Consider the following 26,867-nt stretch of genomic DNA (forward strand, 5'->3'; position numbering starts at 1 on the left):
TCTGCTAAATCAGGGGTTTTCATACATTATGGCACAGACCTACAAATATGATGATCCTTTTGGATGACCCCCTTTCTAAAATATAAAGGCAACTATATACACTATATTTCGTAAGTTTGGGGGAGGTAGGGTTTTTTTTTTTTTAAGGTTGCATATTTGATCAAAAATACAGTAATATTCTGAAAAATGTATACAATTTGAACCACATATTACTCCATTACTCCAGTGTCACATGATCCTTCAGAAATTATTCTATTATGATGATTTAATGTTGAAAATAGTTGTGCTGCTTAATATATTTGTGTAAAAAAAATTCAGGATATTTAATGATTGGAAAGTTATCTGAAATGTATATTTTTTCTAATACTATAAATCTCTTTACTCTCACTTTTCATAGTGGAAATTCAAAGACCAATTTATAATATACATACATATAATATTATGTAATCCAGATTACATGTAATCGGTTACTATATAGTGCTGTAATCAGATTCCAAAAATTAAGTACTTGTAATTACATTATATTACATTTTAAAATACTCGTAATCAGACTACAGTTACTTTTCGATTGATTACATGTTATTCTCAAACATTGATGGCGATAAATTATTCATAATTCATTGATTCTACTTCTTTGTTATATTAAAACAAAAAATCTTTGCCCAAATATATTTACTCGAAGTAAGCCCTTAGATTTTAAGTTTGGGAAACCCTGACGTAATATAGTATATAATGCACTTCACGTTGTTGATGCTAAAGAACAGATATTGTTTTTTTCTCTTTGTATTTTTATGTATATGTTACAAGATAGTCTTTTTCAAATCAATGTGATAAAAGGTCAAAAGTAATCTAAAAAGTAATCAGAATACATGACCAGAAACTAGTAATCTAGATTACACAATTTTTGTCATGTATTTTGGAATCAGTAACTGACTAGAATTGGTAAGTAATCTATATTACACTTTTTAAATGATGAAACTATGAACTTTTAAATGATGAGCCCCATTTGAACTTTTTTAATAAAAGTAAACTAAAACAGAGAGATTGCATTTACAATAGATTTATTACTTCTGCAGTTATTTGTAAATGTCAAAATACCACACAAAGCTTTATAGACCACAATATACAATACTGACTTTTCACATGTAGAGTGTTTTCAAAATAACCACGTGTACTGCAATCATACTGATCAATATATACTGCATCATGCAAACTAACTAGGTTGTGTACAACAGATTTAGAAAGGCAATAATGGTTCACAATTTTCAAACGTAGTCTCAGGTCACTTAGAATGAACAAAATAAACCATATGTTTACCCTTATTATTACTTATCTCAAATAATCACATTTGTTGTGGAAGGCATAACAAAAGCCAGTGATTACCTTTAGTAATGGCAGATTGATAAATTGATAGCAACAAAGATATTAAACTCAGAAACCACAGTGGAATGGATTAGGTGTCCATAGCAGCTTAGACAAACCCTGATGTAAGCACATATAGATACATGCTTGGATTACTGCATACATATAGATAAAATCACATAAGCAAATATATATTTTTATACAAGTGGACAGTAGAATATTTCATACATAGACAAAAATATCCTTTAATAAAGTATCTTAAAGGCTTCTTTTTCCCCTTTACATAGTGTCTGAGAAGCTTTGCATTTCAGATTCAGTTAGGTGAAGTAACACTAATCATACATTAAAGTTGGACAATACAAGGTACAAATAATAAATCTGAAGACTTTAAATCACTAACATCAAGTACCATTTAAATATAAACTCAATACAATATTGGGATATTATTGCGTCATGAATCGCACAGCAGACACTGTTAGAAAAGGTTCATAAATAATATTCTCAACCCACTGATGATCCATCCTCGAGTCTTTTTCTGCTCTGGCCCTCTATAGGCCAAAACGAGATAAAAAAACCCCATCGATCACTGATGAGAATTTCAAGATCTCCCACTCTGGCTCAAGTATCTACCGTGTACAGGAAGCAGGACCACTCAGGAAGAACCACTAGCCCTCTATTCCATCTGAAGGCTATAACAAGCAGGATCAGGAAACTTTACCATACTTTTTTCCCCAAGTCAGAGGTCACTAGGAAGATGGTTTGTTGTACCCAAACAGCCCAACTGGAATGTACTTCACATGAGTGGGCCACTGAGACGCCAGCTGGAAGAACTTCACATCATTCCACTCCATGCCATCTACAGACACTGAAACATGTCCATCTCATGAGTGAAGAGTGTTAATATACAGTGGGATTTTACCCTGACTTTTGATATACGAAACAAGCTTAATTGGAAATATTTAAGATTCTGCATTATTATAGGTCACTATTAAAATAAGCAAATGTGAGATATTGATAATGTACAAAACAAATGTCTGAAATTCATGTACATTTTTAATTGAACTTCTCAATCATATAAAATATGATAGTACGCTGAATATTCAATTAGGAAAATGTAAACTATAAGCATTTTGCAAATGGTCTCTGAACTTTTGGTAACATCCTTGGATACTAGAAATCTTTTATTCACGTTATTGGTAACTAACGTATCTTAATCTTTAAGGTCGCATTTACACTGCAGGTCTTCCGATTTGTTGACTATATCTGCATTTACACTATACACTTGGCAAAACAACAAGGAAGACGTACTGACCAGGAAAAGCTTAGGCTGAAAAGGGTGCGATTTGCAACGGACGCAGACGAAAATGATAATACAGGCTTTTGCTTTCCGCATCATCTTTAAAAAGTCAGCCAAACATTGGTCTCTTAAGGCAGAGAAAAAAAAAAGGAGAGCCCTTGTTGCAACCTAGGCACTGAAAAGAATCATGGCGGACGCAACTTCACATATCCGATTCATATCAGATTTATTTCCATATATGAACAAGGCCTGAAACTGATCTGACAATATCAGAATTCATATGTTTTTTTCTTGCTTACACGTTCGTGGGTCATATCCGATGATATGTGCCACATTGGAGAAAAAAATAAATAAGTACCGGAATTGGGTCATTTGCACCATGTAAAGTAAATGCTGCCTTAGACTATTTATTACAAAAGACAATGGACGATAAAAACAAAGGATCTCTTTGTAAACTCAATTAATTAGCGTCCTTTAAAACATCTGTTGACAAGTACCTCTTAGACTGGTTTGTTGATTCTTGGCAGAGCAGATGAGTCTGGTGATGCCTTCAATGATCTGGCTCTTTGACTCTGTGTCTTTCTCTTTCGGCTTCTTCCCTAGGAAGATGGTCGGGACTGAAGACAGGCAAAATTAGTAAATATAGGTACACGTGGATAAATATGGAGACTATCAACAATAGTAGCACTGCAGTGAGAGAAACAAAAAAAGCTCAGCTAAAAAAAAAGAAAAGCTGAGGGCGAGAGAGAGCAGAAATGTCAAATGAAATTGCAGGGATGGAAAACACTGTATAGAGTCAAGAAAACACAGAGTGGTCTTTAGCAAAAGGACAAATGTGTATTTTCTGTAAATTTAATGGACAATCTCACCTTTCTTGTTCTTCTCCTTGGTCACCACAGTCATGGACATGGTGTTAGAGCCAGTTTGGAGCTCAATGGTGCCGAAACCGGGCAGTCGGCTAACCTGCAAGGATCTGAACGCACACTTCAAAGTATACTTAGTGTCTTTCCGCTCTCCGTCTTTGCGCTTCTCAACCCCTGAAGACACCCAGTAATCCACCTGCAGCCCAATTGCGTCCACACCATGAGACATGCTGGGGCTCCTAGATAACAGAATCAGTTTGACCAGATTTACCGGGCTAGCATTTCTATGCAATGTGAGAAACGGCAGAGAGGTGCAGATTTCTGTACAATATTGTACACAAACCCTAGAGCAGCCAGTCCGCCGCTTAGTGATGGGGATGGAGGAGGCGTTGCAGAATCTTTCATCATCCCAGTGGGAGATACATGAGCAGGTGGAGAGGTCGAGGGAACTACCAAGCTCAAAGTCAAACCTTCCTCACAATCTCCACCTACAATCACAAACAGTCACAAACATTTGGGAAAAAAAATCTACAATAAATGGTAAAATGCAATATAATATAAATATAGAAATAATTCAATATAGAAATATAAATACTTTCTGCTATTAAAAACTGGCTAATCGAATAAAGATTTAACTATATTTTAAACAAATATACATTTAAACAAACGTGATTCAATTCATTTCTTCTATAAATACTACTGATAAAACTCAAAATGTGCATCTTTAACTTTAGTGACAAGTTGTATGTTTGCTAAAAATAACTATAAAAGATATCATTTAAGATATAGTTCTGAAAATCGTTCTCAATATTAAAGAATAGCAGAGTTCACACCACAGCTCTAACGATAACGAATCATTTTCAGAAATTAGAAATCATTGTCAGCCAATCAGAATCAATCCTGAGCTCAAGCATTTAAAGTGGCAGACAAAAACGCGCTTAGAATAAACAGAACGATATCGGCCACTGGAATGGACGCTACTATAGTTATCTTTATAGTTATCGTCCCTGGTGTCCTTGGAACGGGCCTTAATGATCCTTCACTGGTTCCATTGTATGTTTTTGATTCACTAAAACAAAACTGCTCATATGAGTCACTTGTTGAGGACTCAAACTACATTGGTTGTCTGGTTCTTTATTCCCAACCCTAATGGTAATACAATATTACTGGTGAATTTTGTTGACAGATGCAAAAAGATAAAAACCTGAAGATCCTGGGCTGGGCTCTACCAATCCCACCTTAACCACCTGTTGCAAAAAAAAAAAAAAAAAAAGGAAATTTAAATCCATACATCATTGAAAATTAAAATAACATTAGTGTTATTTTTTTTTTTATATATATATATATATAAATTAATACTTTTATTCAGCAAGGATGCATTAAATTGATCAAAAGTAAAAGTAAAAATATGTATAATTTTACAAAAGATTATAAAGTTAGTTCACCAAAAAATGAAAATTATGTCATTAATCACTCACCCTCATGTCGTTCCTCAAACCCGTAAGAGCTTCGTTCATCTTCGGAACACAAATTAAGATATTTTTGATGAAATCTGAGAGCTTTCTGACCTCCAATAGACTGCAACGTTATTACTACTTTCAAGGGTCAGAAAGGTAGTAGGGACATCAATAAAATAGTCCATGTGATTCCAGTGGTTCAACCTTAATATTATGAAGCGACGAGAATACTTTGTGCGCAAAAAAATAAAAAAAATAACGACTTTATTCAACCATTTCTTCTCTTCTGTGTCAGTCTCTTGATGCTGTTCACGTTGTAAACAGTGGAGCGCTTCCTGGTTCTATGTCAGTACGCCGGCTCACTATTGGCCAGCTCCTGCGTCAGCATCACACGTATGCGCCGTGGTGCTCATGTGAACGGTGTCAGAGATTGACACGGAAGAGAAGAAATTGTTGAATAAATGAGTTATTTTTGGGGGGGGGGGGGGGGGGTTGTGCACAAAAAGTATTATCATTAGTTCATAACATTAAAGGGCACCTATTATGCAAAATCCACTTTTACATAATGTTTGAACATAAATGTGTGTTGACAGTGTGTGTAAACAACCACCCTATAACGATAAAAATCCACCCAGTATTTTTTTTTTAATCCCCAAAAATCATAAGCAGTGTTTCAGAACAAGCTGTTCTCAGATTCTCTGCAGTGTGACATCACACTGCAAAGGCCCGCCCGCAAGGTTTGACTGACACTGCCATTTTAACATAGACCCGCCCTGTGAGACCTGTATGCAATCTGCCATGTACAGGAGAGATGTATATGCTAAGCCCTCTTCTAAAGATGGGGCGGGGATATGCAGCTCATTTACATTTAAAGCGGTACACACCAAAACAGCGCTTTTTATAGACAGGCCTCAAAATGACATTTTCAACATGTTACAATAAACTATATGTGGGGTATTTTGTGCTGAAACTTCACAGACACATTTTGGGGACACCCAAGACTAATATGACATCTTGTAAAAAGGAGCATAATAGGTGCCCTTTAAGGTTGAACCACTGTATTCACATGGACAACAATGTCTCTACTATCTTTGCGGTACATTTAAAAAAAAAAATTTACCTTGCAAGTGGTGATAAGGTTGCAGTCTTTGGGAGGTCAGAAAGCTCTCAGATTAATCAAAAATATCTTCATTTGTGGTCCGAAGTTTAACAAAGGTCTTACGGGTTTGGAACGACACAAAGGTGAGTAATTAATGTCCACATTTTCATTTTTGGGTGAACTAACCCTTTAAGCAGAACTTTTCAACATTAATAAACTGCATTTGAAAATATCTTAAAATAGAAAACAGTTGTTTTAAATTGTATTATTTCATAACATTGCAGTTTTTATTGTATTTTTGATCAAATAAACGCAGCCTTGGTGAGCATAAGAGACTTCTGAATGCTAGTGTAACATTAGCTAAAATGTACTTACACCCACAAAAGGAACAAAGTTTTGGTAGGAATCTTCATCTTGCCTAGAAGAGTAAAACAAAATAATAAATAAAATACAATAAAAAATATTTGAAAAGACACGAGTGTGATTATTTCTATCACCTCATCATATGTTTGCAGGTCAGCATGGCCTCAGCAATGGGGAGCTGATGAGTAACTGCAGATCCATTAATGTATTGTAGAATTCTTCCAGCCACATCCACAAAGTCAGCAGAGGAAGAAACTGGAGAGATACAAGATAAAATCCAATGGACAATCTGCAATATAACATCTCAATTGGCACAGAAAAGAGAAATGGTGCATTCCACTATGAGATAAAACATGAAAAATAAATAACCGTAGCAGACAAATGCATTACTTGCCAGTCTGGGGAGGCTCTGGGCGGCTGAAAAACTCTCTCCATGAGCTGTCCAGGAAGGAAGAACTGTAGCGATTGTCCAGAGAACCCAGGTGTTTGGCCACGGGGTGAGAGCCTGTGGAGACACTCACATGATACAGCCTGCACTTTTTTTAACTCCCAGTTGATTTTTTGGAAAGCTTTTGCCATTTTTGTGTGCAATATCATTGTGTTTAGCGGTTATCTATATGCACCTAAAGGCACCACAAGGAACTTCATGTGGCTGAGCCAGTCAGACATCTTGTTGGCGAGCTGAGAGACAAAGAATCTCAAAACGGCTCCTAAGTAGCTCTGACCTCCAACCGCCACAACCTTCACCGGTTTGGGCATGATGGAGTTACAGTTGCAGCTGTGAGAATAAAGAAAAAACAATAAAAGGACGCACCACACTGCAGACTCAGGAAATGGTAGAAGCACATGCTGTTTATATGCTAAAATCTTTGATCAACAATGTGATTCATATTGACAACCATGAATATCATGAGATCTGACAGCCAGCCATCACTACAGACCATGTCGTTACACATTGGTGTTAGTTCCACCACAGTTACACTCACAATTTCTGTATGCGTGTGAGCAGGGCGGAAAGGACGGCCTGGATTTCTGATCCTGAGCAGGTGCAGACCACCGGCAGTTTCTGGGCCTGCAGCAGCTCGGCCACATACTGCAGACACACAGAGTCATATTTCTCTACTTCAAAATGGATAAAAACATCAATGTGCACTGAAACACTGATAAAGCATATTCAGAAATCCAACTTCAGATTAAAGCAGTTATCAACTGAACACAAGAGAATGGCTAAGTTATGTGCAGAGTGGTCAGACAGACAGGCACGCAGGAAGTGAAGTGGAATGGTATTTACGTGTCCTTGCCAATCGCTGCCGTTCACCAAGATAAGGCTGTCCGGAAGGGTGCTGTCAGACAGCAGAATCTGGTTGAGCTGGTCGTATACTATCTTCCTCGGCATCTGCAAAGAGAAGTGTGACTGAAAACATTTTCTCAGACTAGCATTTTAACTCTCTGGTGCTCTTCGGTCATTTCTGACTGGAAAATTTTCTGTTTTGAAATTTTAAAAATCACTGCTTCATCGGAATATGAAACTTGGTGATTTTTCTAGCACTAGGTATGTAAAAAACAAAAAAATTGGGTATGCTAAGTGGTCGTAAAAAAATACTCCCACTTGTGCTCTTCGGTCAAAAATGACCACCATAGGAAATGAATGGGAAATCTGCAAAAACACAAATTCACAGAAAAAATCAATATTTCTAACAAAAAAAAAATTATATATAGGGAATTCTCAAGCCTCTCCATAGAGACCTCTAGTGATTACAACCATGGTTGCATGATTTCCTAAATAATTCCAAAAGAGGGCGCAAATCTGCCTTCAAAAATTTTTATTTTGAAGGCCTAGTCTCTATTTTAACCTGAAAAAAATTCATGATTTTGAAATGGCAAAAATAGACCATAATTATTGCATAAATATAAAAAAATACCATCAAATCATCTCAAAATACAAAATTAAAAAGAACAAATATTATTGAAGAAAAATAAATTGCATTGGTTTTACTGGGGTGGAGGAAGATTATTTTTTAGGTGTCACTTATGATCGGGAAGACAACCAATGCAACCCCTAAACGAAGAGCACCAGAGTTAAAGGAGTATCTGACAACATAATGACAGTAGTATGACAGCAGCTAAGCTGCTTTCAAAATAATGTAGCTTTTAAAGAATAAAATGTATTATCTGGTATTTGTAATGTCAGCTTTATATCCAGATGAGTAAATAAGCATTGGAAGGATTAATTTTATTGCATTTGTAAGTTCGAACAGTTTGAACAACGCAAACGAGCAAGTCGCTGACTCATTTGGTTCATCCTTGCAAGGCATATTTTGCTGATATTTAAATCTAAATTTTTTGCCTCAGTTATGTAATGTTTTACTAATTGTATTAGTTTTATACATTGCAAATGTACACCACGTTCAAAATTTTGGGTCTCTTTAAATTAACACTTTTATTCCGCAAGGATGCTTTAAATTGATCAAAAATGACAGCAAATAAATATATTTACATTGTTACAAAAGATTTTCATTTAAAATTAATGCTGTTATTTTGAACATTCTATTCATCAGAGAACCCTGAGCATTTTTTTATGGTTTCCACAAAAATATTATAACCGTTTTTAACATTGATGATATTAATAATTTTAATAATAACTATTATTATTATTGTTGTTTCTTGATCAGCAAAACAGCACATTAGAATGATTTCTGAAGGATCATGTGACACTGAAGACCAGTAATGATGAAGAGTAATGATGCTTTGCCAACACAGCAATAAACTACATTTTAAAATAGATTCAAATAGAAAACAGTTGCTTTACATTGTACTAATATCTCACAATATTACTGTTTTTACTGTATTTTTGATCAAATAAATGGTTAGCATAAGAAACATTTCTTCTGAACAGTAGTGTATTTGTTCAAGTTGAGATCATGATCACTACCGTTCCTGGTCTTATAATTGAATTGAGTTTTTTTTTGTTGTTCAATTTAAAAATGTATTTAGAAATATATTTCATGCAGTCGGTTAGATCTGAAAGTGATAACAAATGTGAGAAATGCATGCACCCAATCCATTACCTCCAAAAACTTACATTGAAAATAAACTCTTCACCTTTAAGAGCTCTCGTATTGTGGATGACTCAGAAACGGCTATTTTGGTCTCATCAACCACATGGTTTCCCACAAACATTTGATAAAAAGCAGCAGAGATGGTGAGCAGCAAAAATATATGTTTAAGTGGAATGTATAATGAAGGGAAAAATTAAAAATGACACTTCATCACAATGGCCTTTGAGTATGTTTTGACACCTCTGCACAAAAGTGAATGGCCGTATGAACCAGGTGTTGAATCATGCCAGACCTAATACAAAGTTACATAAGGAGAATTATCGCCCACTCTCTCTCGCTCTCTCTCTCTCTCCTCTAGCATCACACCCACTCCCCCCCGCTCACTAATCCTCATGCACGGCCCAAATGAATCACCATATTCTCTGCTTTGCCCTCTCACATGCACACAAACACACAATTTCCTGAGCAAATAGCCCTTGGGGGTTTATTGATTCTGCTGAGCTTCAGTCAGAGCAACTTAAGAAGAGTGAGGCAGCTGTTCTTGCCTAAGTGCTAGCTGTGAGTGTGTGTGTGTTTGTTTTTGTGATTTATGAGGACACAACTTTGTATAATGACAGCTATAATTACGATGTAAACATGAAATATGAGGACATTTCAGATGTCCTCATATTTAAAATAGCTTTAAAAACATACTAAACTAAAAATGTAAAAATGCAGAATGTTTCCTGTGATGGGTAGGTTTAGCGGTAGGGGTAGTATAGGGGGGATAGTTTGTAGAGTATAAAAACCATTATGCACTGTGGTCCTGGTAAACCCTACATTATACATTACATTATGGGGAGCCCTACAAAATGTCATTTGACATTGACATGACATTTTTTGGACCCCATGAGGAAAACAGCTTATACAATCTAAGTGATGTTTTTTTTTGTTTTGTTTTTTATGTAAGAATGCAGAAAGTTTTCTGTGATGGGTAGGTTTAGGGGTAGTTAGTGTAAGGGGAAAACAGTTTGTATAAATCATTATGTCTATGGAAAGTCTCCATAAAACATGAAAACTAGGCTGTTACCTGAGGGGTGAGGCTAAGCTCGGGTGATCTCTCACTGTCTGAGCTGTTGGTACGTTCACTGAGCGGTTTGGACAGCTGTCTCTCTTTCATAGGGGTCCCTCGCCTCTGTTTGGGGGTATGACTGCCATCCAACCTGGAGAGAATAGTTTTAGTTCAATGGAAGTCAATGGAAACTGATTATGTTTGGTTATCAAAATTTTCATTTTTGAGTGGACCATCCCTTTAAATACCTGGGAGATGGCATGTTAGTGCTATTGCTCCTCTGTGGGGTCCGGGGCCTCTCCGCCACTGATAAAGTGATGCTAGGGGTCCCGTCTGCTATCACCTCCACTTCATTGAGTTCCTATAGCATAACCATCTCAATGAATACTGGTTCACAGGCTCACAGAGGACAAAATAGGTTTTACTACAAATCGAATGTTAGGGGCAGAGAGTGAGAAGGAGGCGGATAAAGAGGTGCAATCAGTCTCACCAGCGTGTCCATTTCTGAGAAAGCATCGTCCAGCTGTGCACTGGGGGAACGCTGGATTTTACCAGATACAGTCTGCTCGCCCCTCTTCAGGAGAAAGAATGGACGTGGGAAAGTGAGAGAATTGAAAAGAAACACACACAGAGTACATAATGCATACATTAGCCCCAAAAAGTATATAGAAAGTTTAAGCGGTATGAATGTAATTACACTAGACAACACATTTAAGCAAGCGGCATGTATATGTATAAAACAAAAAATATAAATCAATACAATGTACAAAAGGAAGACACAAGGTATTTTTGGACACTTTCATATAGTTAATATGACCATAGTCAGTTGGTTAAAAGTAAATGCCAAAATAGCTGGCTTAAAAGTCCAAATCGTTTTGGTTTACCTCCGCCAATAAAATTGACAGGATATCTTTACTTGGGGCATTTGGACAAAACTTGCTTATTTCCAAATGCAATCGTGTGCATCTCTGATGATTATTGCCCGCGTGTTGAAAAACAAAATACACTTGCTACAGACACGCCCCAAAGCAGAGGCGTTATAGCATTGTCAGTGGCACTGAGTGGATTTTGCCGTTGTAGTGGGCACTCACCATAATAGCACAAAGCAAAGTAAAGCTAAATCTCAATGCTAAAATAAGGACACTCACAGGACTCAGCTTGTCTTTGCTGTGGCTGCACCTACTATTCAAGCTACCAAACTCCGTCTGAGAGCTGGACTGTGACAAGCCTTCAAAAAATGGCCTAAAACACACACACACACAAAGCCAGGGTCATAATAAGAAAAGTGAGATGTGGGCAGTTTGCCCACTCAGTTTGTGGCTAAAAAAGCTCAGTTTTTTTCAACATTTGAGAGTGAAAAATGCTGAATATTTTGCAACAACAACACTACATTTATTGGCTGCATCCTTAATTGTATAATCAAATCAATGTAATGCAAAGCAAAATTACTAAATCGATATCTGAAAGAGGGTGGCATAAGAGTAAATTTTAGCTAGTGAATGCTGTACGGGAGTTTGGGTTTGGGGGTGCTGATAATACTGTCCGTCTCCTCCATGTCTGGGCCACTGTCACTGGGGTTGTACATTTCAAGACTGTCATAGAGCTCATCCAGGTCTTCTTCCACATCCCGGATCTGCTCTTGGGACACATGATCCAAACCGAACCCCTGCATGCATAAAATTACCCATCGATTAATTATAGAGATGAACAATAAAATGGTATCATATCAGTTATTGTCTAGATTTTTTATAGGATATTAGCTGATATAGACCCTATTTTTACCTTATACAATACCTCTCTCATCATCTGATGCTCACTTAAAGGGTTAGTTCACCCAAAAATGAAAATTCTGTCATTAATTACTTACCCTCATGTCGTTCGACACCAGTAAGACCTCCGTTCATCTTCGGAACACAAATGAAGATATTTTAGTTGAAATCTGATGGCTCTGAAAGGCCTCTATTGGCACAATGCATGGTTCACTCTCAAGACCCATAAAAGGTACTAAAGACGTTGTTACAAAGTCCATCTCACTACAGTGGTTCTAAAATAACTTTATGAATCGGCGAGAATAGTTTTTGTGCGCAAAAAAACCCTAAATAACGACTTATATAGTGATGACGATTTCAAACCACGGCATCATGAAGCTTCGAAGCGTTATGAATCAGTGAGTTGAATCATGATTCGGATCGCGTGTCAAACCGCCAAACTGCTGAAATTTGGCGATCCAAACTGCTGATTCGACTCACTGATTCATAAAGCTTCGAAGCTTCATGATGCCGTGTTTTGAAATCGTCATCACTATATAAGTCGTTATTTAGGGTTTTTTTGCGCACAAAAACTATTCTCGCCGATTCATAAAGTTATTTTAGAACCACTGTAGTGAGATGGACTTTGTAACGATGTCTTTAGTACCTTTTAAGGGTCTTGAGAGTGAACCGTGCATTGTGCCAATGGAGGCCTTTCAGAGCCATCAGATTTCAACTAAAATATCTTCATTTGTGTTCCGAAGATGAACGGAGGTCTTACGGGTGTCGAACGACATGAGGGTAAGTAATTAATGACAGAAATTTCATTTTTGGGTGAACTAACCCTTTAAGCGTTAAATCTTTAAAAACTCTAAAAAAAAATATTTAAAAACTTCAATTTAACAAAATTACTTATTTAAAACAATCTTTTATTTAGATAAATTAAGAATTTTAATGTCAGAACATTATTGATTATTAGGCATTTTATGAAAATAATTAACAGCTTATCTGTATCAGCCAGAATATTTATATAGATGGCTGATAAATTAATGAAGATTTGTACTGTTCCAAGTGAAAAAATACAATTATTAAAGTACCCCTATTATGCTTTTTCGAGTATTCATGCAGTGCGTAATATAGCCGTTTGTGAAATGTAAACGTTCTGCAAAGTTGTAAAGTCGAAAGTGCATGATAAATAAAGTTATTGCCTCCCAAAAGAAAGAATCGACTCTGAACCGCCTAAACGAGTCGAAAGGAATTCCAGTCTCACTTCTGTGACCTGCATACATAACACAGTAACAATTTTGCATAATGCCTGCCTATGGTCTTCATTGGCTACCCCCGAACAACATCTACTTTAACCCACCCTCAAACACTGTAGCTGGTTTGTATTGTGTACATGTCGAAAAGACTTCTGAATGATGTGGATTTGAAGAGTCAGTGGTTAAAATTACCACAGTGATAAAAAAGTATAATCTTTTGACGATATAATCTTCTCAAATCCCTGTGAGGTCTAAATGGGATTTACAAAATGCTTATCCATTAAAGATGGGACAGTACCCACTTTATCTGGACCAACTTGCTCCTCAGAATAACAACCTGCAAGTATGATTAATTATTGATGTATATATTTTCTACCGGGTGTTCAAAATATTTTTTTTACTGTTTATTATATTATTGTTTATCTATTGTTTATTATCTATGTTTTATATTGTGTAAGTTTCCAGCTAACTGTTATTACAACTTTGAGTAAAGATAAAGGATGGAGCAAGATTTGTTTTACAAACTTTAAAGGGGTGATGAATTGAAAACTCAACTTTCCCTTGAGCTTTTGATATATAAAAGGTCATGGTAATATAAGAATATCCTGTAAGTTTCAGAGCTGAAAACTTCCTTGTTAGCCAAAGAAAAGCTTTTATAGACACCAGGCCCAGGAAACGACAGGTTTTTCAAAGTGGGGATCTATGACATCAAAGGGAGGCAAGCACCGCCTCAGCAGAAGAATATCAACGCCTACTTCATCACTGCCTGTTTAGCCCCGCCCACCGATTCGCACATGTAACACAGGCCTAGTGTTAAACCTTCTACAAAGCAATAAACATGCCGTTGAGGATTACAAAATATTGTACAGTGATTGGGTTCAACAGTAATGCAACATGTAAGTAACGGTGTTCATTCTAATGCCTGATCTGAAATGTAATGATTCATGTACAGTCAGATGTTCTTTGTCTGTGTGTCAGTAAATCAGACCAGTGACTAAACATCAACTTGCGTTGTTTCTCTTAGTAGGATGAAAATAATCTGTTATTTAACAGTGATTCAATTCTATAAAGAAAGCTATCAAAGAAAGCTCCCTTTGCAATCATTGGAGCAGTGCGCGCTGGAGCTGCCAATCAAACAGGAGAGTTTATCAGTGACTCCCGTTTTATTCAATGAATCTCTTAACCATATCACGTTTGCACTGTTAGTGACGATGAAAGCATTCGTTAGTGTACAGAAACTGAGTTGCAATGACGAGATCGCTGCTTTCATGCGCTCAGCATGTGTGTGATCGGCTACAATGATCATCATCATCACTGCAACCTTTCATGCCACAATCTTAACATAATGCCATAGATCTAAATATAATGCCATAGATCTAAATATAATGCCATATAATGCCATAGATCTAAATATAATGCCATAGATCTAAATGTAATGCAACACATTTCACAAATAGTTAACCATGAGAGCTGTAATTGTAAAAACGAGCTAAAAGAGAGAGTAATACTATTTCAAGTGGAAAGACGTTAGCCAATCACAGCAGTGGGCGTTTACACTGAAGTCTCAAAGCAGACACGCCCCTTAAGACGGAGCGTTCAGAGCAGAAGGCTAAAATCAGGGTAGGAAAAATGCCTTTTATTTATAAATTATGAAAATTTTTGATGTAAAAAGCATTCTAACATTATAAATGCACCCCAGGAAACATCATAAAACAATTAAAAAAAAAACGCAGTTCATGACCCCTTTAATGTTACATCAGTCATTCACGTTAGCGCTCGGCTAACATATGTGCTGTTATTGATACAGTTCCTGCATGTTCACTGCAATAAATTAATATACACATCAGTTTGTTGAGTAACATACACTTATTAATGCTGACGGTGAGGAATTACATTTAATGTACTGTGTAGCATATCACTGAGAACGTCCTGGTCAAGTCATCCTTGTGATGGAGGTTCGGGTCGAATAACTAGCTCTTCCAATGTTTCATCATCAAACTCGCGCTCGGATTGACATGGTAAAGTCAAACATCATCGTTACGGTCTTTACAATGTGTACAAATCGCTGAGGACCAACGAAGCCTCAGCTGAAGATCAGTTATGGTAATGGACGTTTAGCTTCTGACACGCGCTGTAAGCGGTAGACCAATCACAAAAGACTGGGCCATCTGGCCAATCAGAGCAGAGCAGGCTCTCGAAAAGGAGGGATTTAGAGAGACTGAATATTCGGACGATTCATTTGAGAATCATTGAAAAATGTGTTTATGTGCAATGTATATTATGAGAAAATGCTAATTTTTGACCTCTGATGCTGGTAAACCTGTTGTAGGAGACCTCCAAAACAAAATTAGGAACCTTTAAAATAGCATAATAGGGGCACTTTAAAGAAAGAAATGGTGGGAAAAAGAAGAGAAAAGACCATCACCAAAGTGCTTGTGTATTTAGAGACAGTAATTACCTCATCAGACACTTTGAACCATTTCACCAATGCCATAAGCTTCTGTTTGATGTTGGGTTGCTGGATTTAAAACACAAACACCTTGTTAGACAGAAAGCGGGGGAGTCATAAGCAACAATAGCAAACAGACACAAATTAACCACATATCTGGCTGAGCAACAGCAGGGAACAAAAATAGCAGCAAGCAGAGAGTGGAAAAAAAGCTGTCACAACAAGCACAGAGCGCTGGCGAAGGCTTGTCAGCTAGAAGACGAAGCACACAGGAAAACAAAACAGACTTGTGAAGGCATCTGAGAGGAAGAAGCAGATAACACGTTAATGTGCTCAGAAGCCCCATCCCAAGAGTTTCCATATGATTGCAAGAATTGCAGCAGCTCCTATTGCAATCGCTGCTACGTTCAAAGAACATCAGTAGCCCCAGGGAGAAAAGTGCAGTCGTTCAGCCTGACAAAGCCTGACATGGAGACACAGAAAGCTGGTCTGGTTCTTTGAGGACTGTTTTCTAATTCAGGACAGATCACTTACGTCACTTACGTTAGCTCTGGTGATGGAGGCTGTGGAGGGGAGTTTACGACGAGGTTTCTTTTTCCTCAGTTCATCCTCGTCGTCGTAGAGGTACTGCCCAAAAGTGACAAATCAAGCTTTAAAACCTTATATGAATAAAAATGCTAAAATATGAAAAAAAAAAAAAAAAAACTAAATAAGAAACTAAAACTGCCAGTAGGTGGTGGTAAATGTCTAAATGAGTAAGTCATTCCGTGTGCCTCATTTCAAAGGCTGTGTCCCCTGGAGGTTGCATTTGTTGGTCGCGTTGGTCATAAAGGAAGTCTTATTTCAGACCAGTAACCATTACAAAATTGACCGCAAATTGTTGTCATTTCTTAATGAATTTGGAATGTAGAGGTCAGTTTACTGAAATGAAGCAGCCTCAATGACGTATGCGACCGACAAATACAACCTCTGAAGGATGCAGCCTTCAAAATGAGACCCAGCTATTGAGTCATTCATTTATTTGATTTGTTCAAGTGGCTGATTTATTCTGAAAAGGAGTAAACAGTTCACCTAAATGATTTGCTCAAAACGCAGATTCATTCGGAAGCAAACACCGCTGTGTTGTTCGGAGAGGCACATCAGTTCTGCTCAGACAATATTGTGTCTAAAATGTAACAATTTTAACTTCTTATTAATTGAACTGTTGTATAAAATCAATATCACATTTGCTATTCGGGACAAAAACAGCACTCGTGTGATATTGCGCTCGTTACTATATCATAGGATATATATTAAATGAGGCAAAAAAATGCACTACATTAAATGCGTTATATAATTTTATTCGCATTATATTTCATCCTGGAATATGGCCATGATGCGTCTTCCTACATGATTGTTTAAAGGGGTGATGAATTGAGAAATCAACTTTCCCTTGAGCTTTTGATATATAAGAGGTCATGGTAATATAAGAATATCCTGTAAGTTTGTTAGTCAAAGAAAAGCTTTTATAGACACCAGGCCCAGAAAACGATATTGTGCTTCATCCTTACGTCATTGCGCGACGAAACACCGCCTCTACAGAATGATAAGCACGTGTAATTCAGTAGCCCCGTCCACCGACTCATGGAGCTGGTCGGATTGCGCTAGCCAGCAGCAATAAACATGCCAAAGATATCACAATATTGCGCTATTCCTGGTTGTGGAAGAACACAGTCGCTGCATAAGCTTCCTTCGGATCCTAATATTAGGAATATGTGGTTGCACTTTATTTTTAATGAAGTTCCGGCTCACGTGGGGAAGACGGTGTACGTGTGTTCGCTTCATTTCACCGCGGAATCGTTTGAAAACAAGGCACAGGTTGACACTGGATTTGCAGACATATTGAGATTGAAACACAATGCTGTTCCATCTATATTGGACCCGACAGGAATGGTGCAGCACACTTAGTAAAACAAGTTTTATTTTATACGTGATAGTATTGCATTGTTACAGATCGTTTGATATGTGTACGATTGTGTATTGATTATGTGTAGGCCTACGTGTCTATCCAGTCACACAAGAGAGACTTGTAACGTTATGAGTGTCCGCACGAGTGAGTGCGTGTGTCCGCCCACACGAGTGAGTGAGTGTGAGTGTGTCCGCGCGAGTGAGTGAGTGTGTGTGTGTGTCCGCGCGAGTGAGTGTGTGTGTCCGCGCGAGTGAGTGTGTGTGTCCGTGCGAGTGAGTGTGTGTGTCCGTGCGAGTGAGTGTGTGTGAGTGTGATTTAGTGTTTGTTTGATATTTTGCGAGTTCTCTGAGCATTTCCCCCAGACGATGCCTGGGACAGACGGTAGCTGAAGCTCATTAAATATGCAAATATCCAATCTTAGCCGTGGGCGTTTACTTCCAAGTCCTGCACACCCATCAAATCCGAGTGTTTCTCAGAGAGCCTCAAAACCAAGGCAGAAAATAGCCTAATATTTCTTCATTATGATGTTTTTGAATGTAAAAACCACTCAAACGTCATAAGTTGACTTAAGACACCAGTATAAAAAAATAAAAAAGCCAGTTCATGACACCTTTAAGAAATTAAAAGCTACACACTCTTTAAATTAGGGTTAGAACTGTTGCCAAATATATAACATGCTAGAAACATAGTAATCATTGCAATTATGATCCAGTCAGGTGCTGTATGTAAGAATGACAGCTAGTGGTTGAAATGTATACTGCAGTCCAAATTCAAAATATTGCTTGCCCCGCCCCCTCCTCCTCAAACTCAACGCTCACACGGGTTGCCAGTTTGAGGACACACAACAGGAACGAGCGCAATTGACAATGGAAGGCGAGGAGACACACACTGTAAGTTGATGAGTTGATTTTTCCATGTTTAATGTGTTTCCGTTTATATATATTATTAGATGGATGCCCAGGCTTAGTCGGATAGAATTTGCAATCTCTGACTCAGTTTGTTCGCTGGCTTCCATGGCTGCAATACGCTGTGTTTTCCGCCAACTGGCAACCTGTGGTGTCAAAATACTATTGGGTAAATTGGTAATATGCAGTATCGCACAGACGAAAACAAAAACAGACATTCCGTCATTGAAAGCACATTTGAAAGTAGACTAACTGTAGCATTGTTTATCGGAAAAACGAGTATGTGAACTCAGCATGTTTACTAAATATCTTCAAACATATTATGGTATTTTTATGCTTTAGTACAGTCAAAAACATACAACACTGTTGAGCATTTGCCTATTTAAATCCAAAAAGCAAATTTTTTTGGTCGGGCAGCATATATACATACTGTGTGTGTTTGTGTGTGTATATGTATTTATATATATATATATATATATATATTTTTTTTTTTTTTTAAGGGTTAGTTCACCCAAAAATGAAAATTAGCCCATGATTTACTCACCCTCAAGTCATCCTAGGTGTATATGACATTCTTCTTTCAGACGAATACAATCAGAGTTATATAAAAAATGTCCTGGCTCTTCCAAGCTTTATAATGGCTTATAAGTCCATAAAAATGCATGTATCCATTATAAAAGTGTTCCACACAGCTCCGGGGGTTAATAAAGGCCTTCTGAAGCGAAGTGATGTGTTTGTGTAAGAAAAATGTCCATATTTAAAACTTTATAAACTAAAATAACTAGCTTCCGGCGGACTGCCGTACGCTTCGATTAACGGCGAAAAAGTAACCCTTGACGCATGCGTATTCACGAATGCGGAAGCGCAGAGGATAGAGAAAAACAAAACACCGGTCATGAATTAGAAGTGTAAAACGATCATTTTTAAAGAGAAATGCTGGATTCGATTTCGATTTAAGAGAAAAGGGGCTTGAGTTTGTTGCCCAGCCCTATCCGCGAGAGGCATCAAAGCTTGCGATGCTCTTATACATTGCGTCAGGAGTTACTATTTTTCCCCAAGTCGACTTGTGTACAGCTGTCCACCGGAAGCTAGTTATTTTAGTTTATAAAGTTTTAAATACGAATATTTTTCTAACACAAATGCAACACTTCGCTTCAGACGGCCTTTATTAACCCCCTGGAGCTGTGTGGATCACTTTTATGGACTTCAAAACAGAACTACCCTTTCACTGCCATTATAATGTTTGGAAGATCCAGGACATTTTTTAATATAACTCCGACTGTATTTGTCTAAAAGAAGAATGTCATATACACCTAGGATTGAGTTACTCTTCATTGAGGTTGAGAAACTCATGGGGTAAATTTCATTTTTGAGTGAACTATCCTTTTAAGAGGATAAGCACTTTGGAGAATGAATTTTTTGGTAACCACCAACTGGAATGGATTAAATGGAAAAGAGCTGAATGAATGTTCTTCAAAACGTATTTTCTTCGGTTTCACAGTCATACAAGTTTGAAACTACACAAGGATGAGTAAATGACAGATTTTTTGTTTTGGTTCAACTTGTCTATTATATTTATTTCCTCTCTTTGGCTAGAGGGTCTTCACACCACTTTCTTACACTTCCTATCCGACAATGCAGTGCGTTTCTTCAGTGATCTGACTTCAACAGATTCACTTCAGTCTCTGTGCAAAATTGTAAATCACTAAACAGGAAATAGGCAAGATGGCTGAATATCAAAATCAATCAGTTCAATCTCACAGGCCTTACATGCCCCTGTAGAGGATCATCACTGCCGTCCTGCTCTGACGAATAGCTTTCCTCTTCCTCCTCAGAGTAATTATCAATGTCTGGTGAACGATCTGAAAAGAAGAGAATAGGAACCATGCGAGTGATTAAACCAGAGCGGCCTGGACTTACAGAAACAACTTTCAGAACTTACAGAAAGTGTAAAAAAAACCAGCCTTGACCTCTTTTGGGGATTTCTCATTAACGTATTCAATTTGAAATATATACATGTGCGACTTACCGGATAGCTTGGACTTTGGTCCCTCTGGGTCGATGGGCTGACTGGAGAGAGAATAGACTCTGATCTCAGCAACGGGCACTGGTGTGTCCTTCACCGTCGTGTGCAAGCCCAACACCTGAGCACCTTCTGTAGGGTGCTGCATCACCTACGGATAGAAAAAAAAAAAAAAAAGCCATTAAGTAGCCTGAAAGACTAGAGGATCAAAGACTACAAAACATATCTGCTAAATGATTACACTGCAAATAAACTACAAAATGTTAGATTAGTTAAGGTGCTTAAATATATGTTTGCAGCTAAATATATTCAATATATTGTTTGAACTGCTTAAAGGGTCTAAAACACGCTTTTCAGGCTGATAACGTGTTAATTTAGAGATTTTTTGACTATTTTCTTCTTCTTGGTTTGAAATAAATAATAATAATAATAATAATGTGAAATGACGTGGATGTGCGTTCAACAGTTAGTCATGTACTGAATCATAGTACAAATGCAAATGTCTTGGCATTTATTTGGGCATTAAATTACAGATACAAAATGACCTGTGTGGATTTTGGTGCATCTGTGAGAAGTTTCAGTACTGTTAACTCCATTAAAGTGACATAAAACTGACTGAAGTACAGAAAGTCATTCTCTTCCACCTCCTAGAGCAGTTTCCGTGTCTTATATGGCTTGTTTTAGAAGCATTTTCAAATCTGTGCGTAAATGTGAGAGTTGATTTTCCTTTAACAACATTTAAACAATCAGTCTAGAATCACAAAAATGTGGCCAAACTGGATTTGTAGGGTTTTGTGGTTCCTCACCTCAGCCATATTTATCAGTCCTAGTGCGAGGGTCTTATAGCCCAGTATGGTGCGATTCTTGTACCTCTTGCGTCTCTGGAGCATAATCTGAAGCTTGTTGGCATCTCTCTTCAAAAAGTGTGGGTACTGAAGCCAATATGGAAGGGAGAAAGTACTGAACAATGAACATTAATCTAATTGGATCCAATTCATTTAAATAGAAGGGAAGAGTCACTTAAGGACTTCCGATATGTTTAATCAAAACAAAACCATAATATTACATTTGCAAATGTCAATTTAGCACTAATCTCATCCAAAATGCACTCAAAAACAGCTGACCTGAAGAGAGAAGGTCAGCTGAAGATCAGTCTCTGTAAGGCCAGCAGAAGATAACATGATTTCATTTGACCGCAAAATGCGTTTTGAGCCCTAAAGAGATATTTACAATCATTAGTTAGGCCTACCTAAACATAGATTAAGCACAGCTTTTTGCAGACCAGAAAAAAAAATAAGTTTTTACCTGAAGTTTAACTGCAATGACCACCGATGTGAGATCCCTGTCCAGCTCCTTCAAAATCACTAATTTTTTAAGAGTTAGACTGAGAAGTCTACAAGAGAAAACAAGAGAGATGCACACGTTGTTCTGAGGAAAAGTTGCTATGGCAGCTGAATGAATAATCTGTCCCCAAGATGGCTTAACAAGTTTACCGCACAAAGTTGACATTTTGGCCTCAAATCCCAGATGCCATTTTGGCTGACATTTCACCTAAAATTCTACACAACAATTGTGACCTTTAGTACAGTGAGTGAGAAGTGCCATGATGGTTTTCAATATATGTCACTCTCGGTCACAATTACAAATCGAAATGTGCCTCCACCTCCATATAAAATGGAACAATATTTACTCGCCCTCATGACGTTCCAACCCCGTAAGCTGCTGTTGTTGTTTTTTTCTGTGGAACATAAAAGGAGAATCTTTAAAATAATTAACACACCGTTTTTTTCCCATAGTGTCTGTCTAACTCGAAAATATACACTTTAGTGCCTTTTTTGTCCCTTTTTGATCTTGACGTAACTATGAATGAATTAAGAAGTGATTCTTTAAAAAATCTTCTTTAGTACTTCTACCAGTATACATGTTTGGGTTAACATGAGGGTGAGTAAATGATGGCAAATAATTCCATGCAAAAATACATGTACAAAAAATTAACATGACTGAAGATTCAATATCCTGCTAGTGATCTAAGGACAGCTACCAATGGATGCTGGAATGAAAATCATTTCTAAGTTAATTTCTCCACTCCACATGACATCTGAAGTAAACTCTATTTGGTAACAGACAAGGAATGCAATGTCCCAAAAACTGGGTTGTCCTCTGATACATATCCACAAGGTGTGCTGTGATGTTTTTGGCCTGAAGTCAAAAACACTGCGCATTGGTGATATTCAGTTCAGGGGATAAATGTCAGAGTGACACAGCATTCAGGCTCTCAGCTCATTCAGTGTATATACACTATATGGACAAATGTTTTGAGACGCACCTCAGAATTATTGAATTCAGGTGTTTCAATCAGACCCATGGCCACAAGTTTATAAAATCAAGCAACTAGCCATGCAGTCTGCATTTACAAACATTTGTGAAAAAAAATGTCATTCTGATGAGTTCAGCGACTTCAAGCGTGGTCCTGTGATAGGATGCCATTTATTTGCAATAAGTCAGTTCATGAAATTTCATCCCTGCTAGATTTTCCATGGTCAACTTTAAGTGGTATTATTGGATAGTAGAAGTGTTTAGGAACAGCAGCATCTCAGCCATGAAGCCGAAGACCATGTAAAAGTCAGAGAGAGGGGTCACTGAGTGCTGAGGCGCATGGGTGTTGTTTAAAAATGAATAAAAACATATTTTCTTTACATTATTCAAGGTCTGGTTTTGACCAGTTGTCATTTTCTGCAAATAAATGCTCTAAATGACAATGTTTTACTTGAAATTTGGAAGAAATGTTGTCAGTATTTTATAGAATAAATCAAAAATGTTAATTTTACTCAAACACAAACATATAAATGGTAAATCCAGAGAAACTGCTAATTTTGCAGTGGTCTCTTAATTTTTCCAAAGCTGTATATATTTGAATCCAGTAACTGAATTTGTGCACTATATAATTATATATCTTCACTTACAATCTGGTTTTATTTCTAAGCTACAGATGGCGTTCAGTGCCCTTGCATTGCCTAAAAGCAACATCAAGAAAAGACATTAATACATAATAGCAGCTTGAACCCAGCCCTCTCTTCAAAGTGAGCTATATTGAACGGGTCTAATTCACTTAGTCTGTCCCTGTGCATTAGAGTGTAACTCTAGAGCACAAAGGTAATGAAATTGGGAGAGGAGGAGAGAATCGGAAACACATCTCACCTTTCAGAGATCTTCTGCAACATTCTAATGGCACAATATGCTACAACATCCATTTAGGGTTCTTACATATTTGAATGGAAAGTGTAAAGAAGCGTAATGCCTTAAAGAGTTTTAAAAGCATTTGAAAGCATTATGGAGGCAGTGTCATAGAAAGAGACAAGATAAAGATTTTAAAAAAAGGTCTTCGTATTTGAGTAATACTCTTTATTCTGTGTCTGTCACTCCGATTCTGCTTTTCTTCTCGGCTGGCCACTCTTATAGTCAGCTTGTTTGTATCTTCATGGACATTTTTTTATTCCACTCCCTGCATGAACAATCCCAAAGCCCCTCCTCTACATTTCCATACCACAATCCCTTCATCAAAGTAATGAGGCTGAATATTGGGGAATAGTAAACAACATATGCATCCATTTGACAGCATCTTACAGAGGAGATGGTGAAACAAATGAAATGAGTCGTGACTAGCGAGTTATAACAGGGAGAACATGATGCAAAAAGATCAGCAGTCAGTTATCAGCCAAGTGTCAACTGTCTAAAAAGGCAAACGGTTTCAACCAGGGGCCCTATAACGATTTTGCTGCATGTGTAGAATTCATAATCAACATACATTACATTTTACATTTATTTACTTAGCCGACGCTTTTATTCAAAATGACTTACAAAATAAGGGTTTACCAAAGTGTTAGCTATACTTAGCCTGGTTTCACAGACAGGGTTTAAATTAAGCCAGGATTAGGCCTTTGTTCAATTAGGACATTTAAGTAGCTTTTATAAACATGCTGGTGTGCATCTTGAGACAAAACAATGGCAGTGACAAATTTTAAGATATGTCAGTGCAAGTTGCTTTCAGTTAAAACAGCTCAAACATGCATTTTAGTCTGGGATTTATGCATTGTCTGTGAAACCGGGGGCAAACGTTTTAAGTAGGCTAATACAACTTTTTTTCTAGTAAAATATAAACTAAAAACTAGACATTACTGGAATAGTGACAAGGAGAAAACGATTACTAGTATCTAATGAATGAGCAGCTATAGTGACTAATTAAATATAGTGACTGAATACTATTAGCCTATCTAATGACACAGTTACGAGTGAACGAATCACTCAATAGTAATTTAAAAAAAGGGGCCAAGTACAAGTAACAATATAGGCTATACACGTTCAAACGGCTTTGCACATACTTTCTGGGTGTGTAAAGGTTGAAAGCTCTTGTCTAAAGTAAGAAACCACTGTTTCATGTGATCTCCAGCAGCGTGATCGGGATTAACTATTTACTCTGATACAAAGTAGCTCTTTCAGCGGCTGTACAAAAAAAGCTCAGGTCCCCTCTTAAGTGAAGAAGCGTCATACCTGGGCACACAGCTGGGAGAGGAGCTGTCAATCTCCCATGTCGCGAACAGGTTCATCTGAACCGGGCGACCCGAAGAAATCGTGACCGTCCTGAGAGGCTGCAGGTGGGGAGACGGAGCTCCCGCTCGCAGCTGCTGTGGCTGCTGCTGAAGCCCTCCACGCTCCGACATGCTGAAGTCTCGGGATCTGTGCTGCCACCGGACTCGGTCAGTTTTGACACTCGCTCGTGCCTATAGTCTTTTTAAATGATGATGATGACACTTTCATGGCACGAGCCTCTCAACGTTCCCGCCTCCGCTTAGCGGTGGATTCACACACAGTCAGTTGCTGCTGCGGTCAGTCCTGCTATGGCTTGTGATCAATTGAGCGTATAAAACATCAGCAGGAAGCGGAAATATGTTCTTTAAAAACATATAGGCTAGTAAAGCAACGCCTCTCGTTAAAGACGCAAGTACTGCAAGCAAGCGAGTGACGCGACGTTTGGAACAAAACTGAACGCGTCTCTTGTAGTGTAGTAGCCTACTCTAGAGCGTCCCCTACTATTAAAGTCAGTGTTCGTAATAAGCAACAAAACATAAACTTGTTTTCTATCTTTTTTTAAAGTCACTATAGCAGCTGCTGTTTGTCATATCAGCACGGCTTTTTGTCAATTGTCTATTTTTCCATAGTGTCTGAAAAATGCTTATTTTCAGCTTACCACTTAGATGATCCCCTGACCTGTTAGACTGGTCTGTTGACTGACTTTTTGGCCACTTGTGAAAATCAACAAACCTTAAATGTTTTAGAAATTACAGAAAATATGAAGTCATATAAGGCTAGTCATAAGCTCTATCTCCCTCTCTTGCTGTCTCTATCTATCTATTTTAAACGCAACCCACTTGAATCTATTATGGTAGTGGCAGCTCCTAAAACACTGCAGCCACCCACACTGGCACCATTTGTAGTTTATCTCTCCCTGACAGATTGGAGCCAGAGAGAAGTGAAGTTTCATGACATCAAGTCCTGAAACATGCAGACTGCCAAGGATTAATTAAAAAGAGCCCAGAGTTTTTTTTACACTTTCTACATTTTAATCTTTTCGGATAAAGCTGAAGCTGAATACACATATTCCCTAAAGGTTATAATGTCTCTATTTCAAGACTGTCCTGGATTTTAAGAACTGTGCTTTTTCTACTAACATACAGTATACTGGTGCAAAACACTTCCACATTCCCACTTCCAATACATATCTTGATAGGAATTTTGGATGACAAGCAAATCAGGAACAAAATAGTATGGAGTAAAATACATGTAAAATACATGCCTCTTCTGATCTGATCTCTCATATATGCTGGAATCAGACCCCAGAATTCCCATACATGCATACATACATACATACAAACAAAAAAACAAACAAACAAACAAACAAACAAACAAACAAACACATGTAGGAT

The 26,867-nt window shown here is 37.6% G+C and overlaps 1 protein-coding gene across 6 annotated transcripts; it reads right to left on the reverse strand.

The window, feature by feature from the left end:
• Positions 1-994: 994 nt before the first annotated feature.
• pacs1a (phosphofurin acidic cluster sorting protein 1a) lies at positions 995-26,294 on the reverse strand. Of its 6 annotated transcripts, none has more exons than XM_079835850.1 (24): positions 26,132-26,294; positions 22,192-22,279; positions 22,011-22,100; positions 21,693-21,818; positions 20,893-21,037; positions 20,634-20,725; positions 16,554-16,637; positions 16,020-16,079; positions 12,060-12,217; positions 11,700-11,793; positions 11,042-11,125; positions 10,800-10,912; positions 10,570-10,702; positions 7,733-7,837; positions 7,428-7,534; positions 7,065-7,219; positions 6,836-6,946; positions 6,576-6,696; positions 6,454-6,496; positions 4,727-4,769; positions 3,866-4,010; positions 3,529-3,761; positions 3,157-3,276; positions 995-2,227 (listed from the first exon to the last, which is right to left on the reverse strand). In XM_079835850.1, exons 3-24 carry the CDS (start codon positions 22,065-22,067, stop codon positions 2,109-2,111), a joined length of 2,448 nt encoding a protein of 815 aa, XP_079691976.1. In that variant the 5' UTR covers positions 22,068-22,100; positions 22,192-22,279; positions 26,132-26,294; the 3' UTR covers positions 995-2,108. The 6 variants fall into 6 exon arrangements, with proteins under 6 accessions (XP_079691976.1, XP_079691972.1, XP_079691971.1 ...); XM_079835846.1 differs by having other exon boundaries at positions 25,435-26,290; XM_079835845.1 differs by having other exon boundaries at positions 16,545-16,637; positions 25,435-26,286.
• Positions 26,295-26,867: the final 573 nt, after the last annotated feature.

The sequence above is a fragment of the Gobio gobio genome (genome assembly GCF_949357685.1).
Source record: "Gobio gobio genome assembly, chromosome: 14".
NCBI lineage: Eukaryota > Metazoa > Chordata > Actinopteri > Cypriniformes > Gobionidae > Gobio > Gobio gobio.

What these genes read in the sequence shown, in the direction of transcription:
- pacs1a (XM_079835845.1), bottom strand. Translation starts at nt 25,604, where the DNA reads ATGTCGGAGCGTGGAGGGCTTCAGCAGCAGCCACAGCAGCTGCGAGCG. An exon ending in AGCTGACCTTCTCTCTTCAG is followed by an intron (nt 21,819 to 22,010) that starts GTCAGCTGTTTT and finishes TATTGGCTTCAG; the next exon opens with TACCCACACTTTTTGAAGAG. An exon ending in GGTTCAAAGTGTCTGATGAG is followed by an intron (nt 12,218 to 16,019) that starts GTAATTACTGTC and finishes TTATGCATGCAG; the next exon opens with GGGTTCGGTTTGGATCATGT.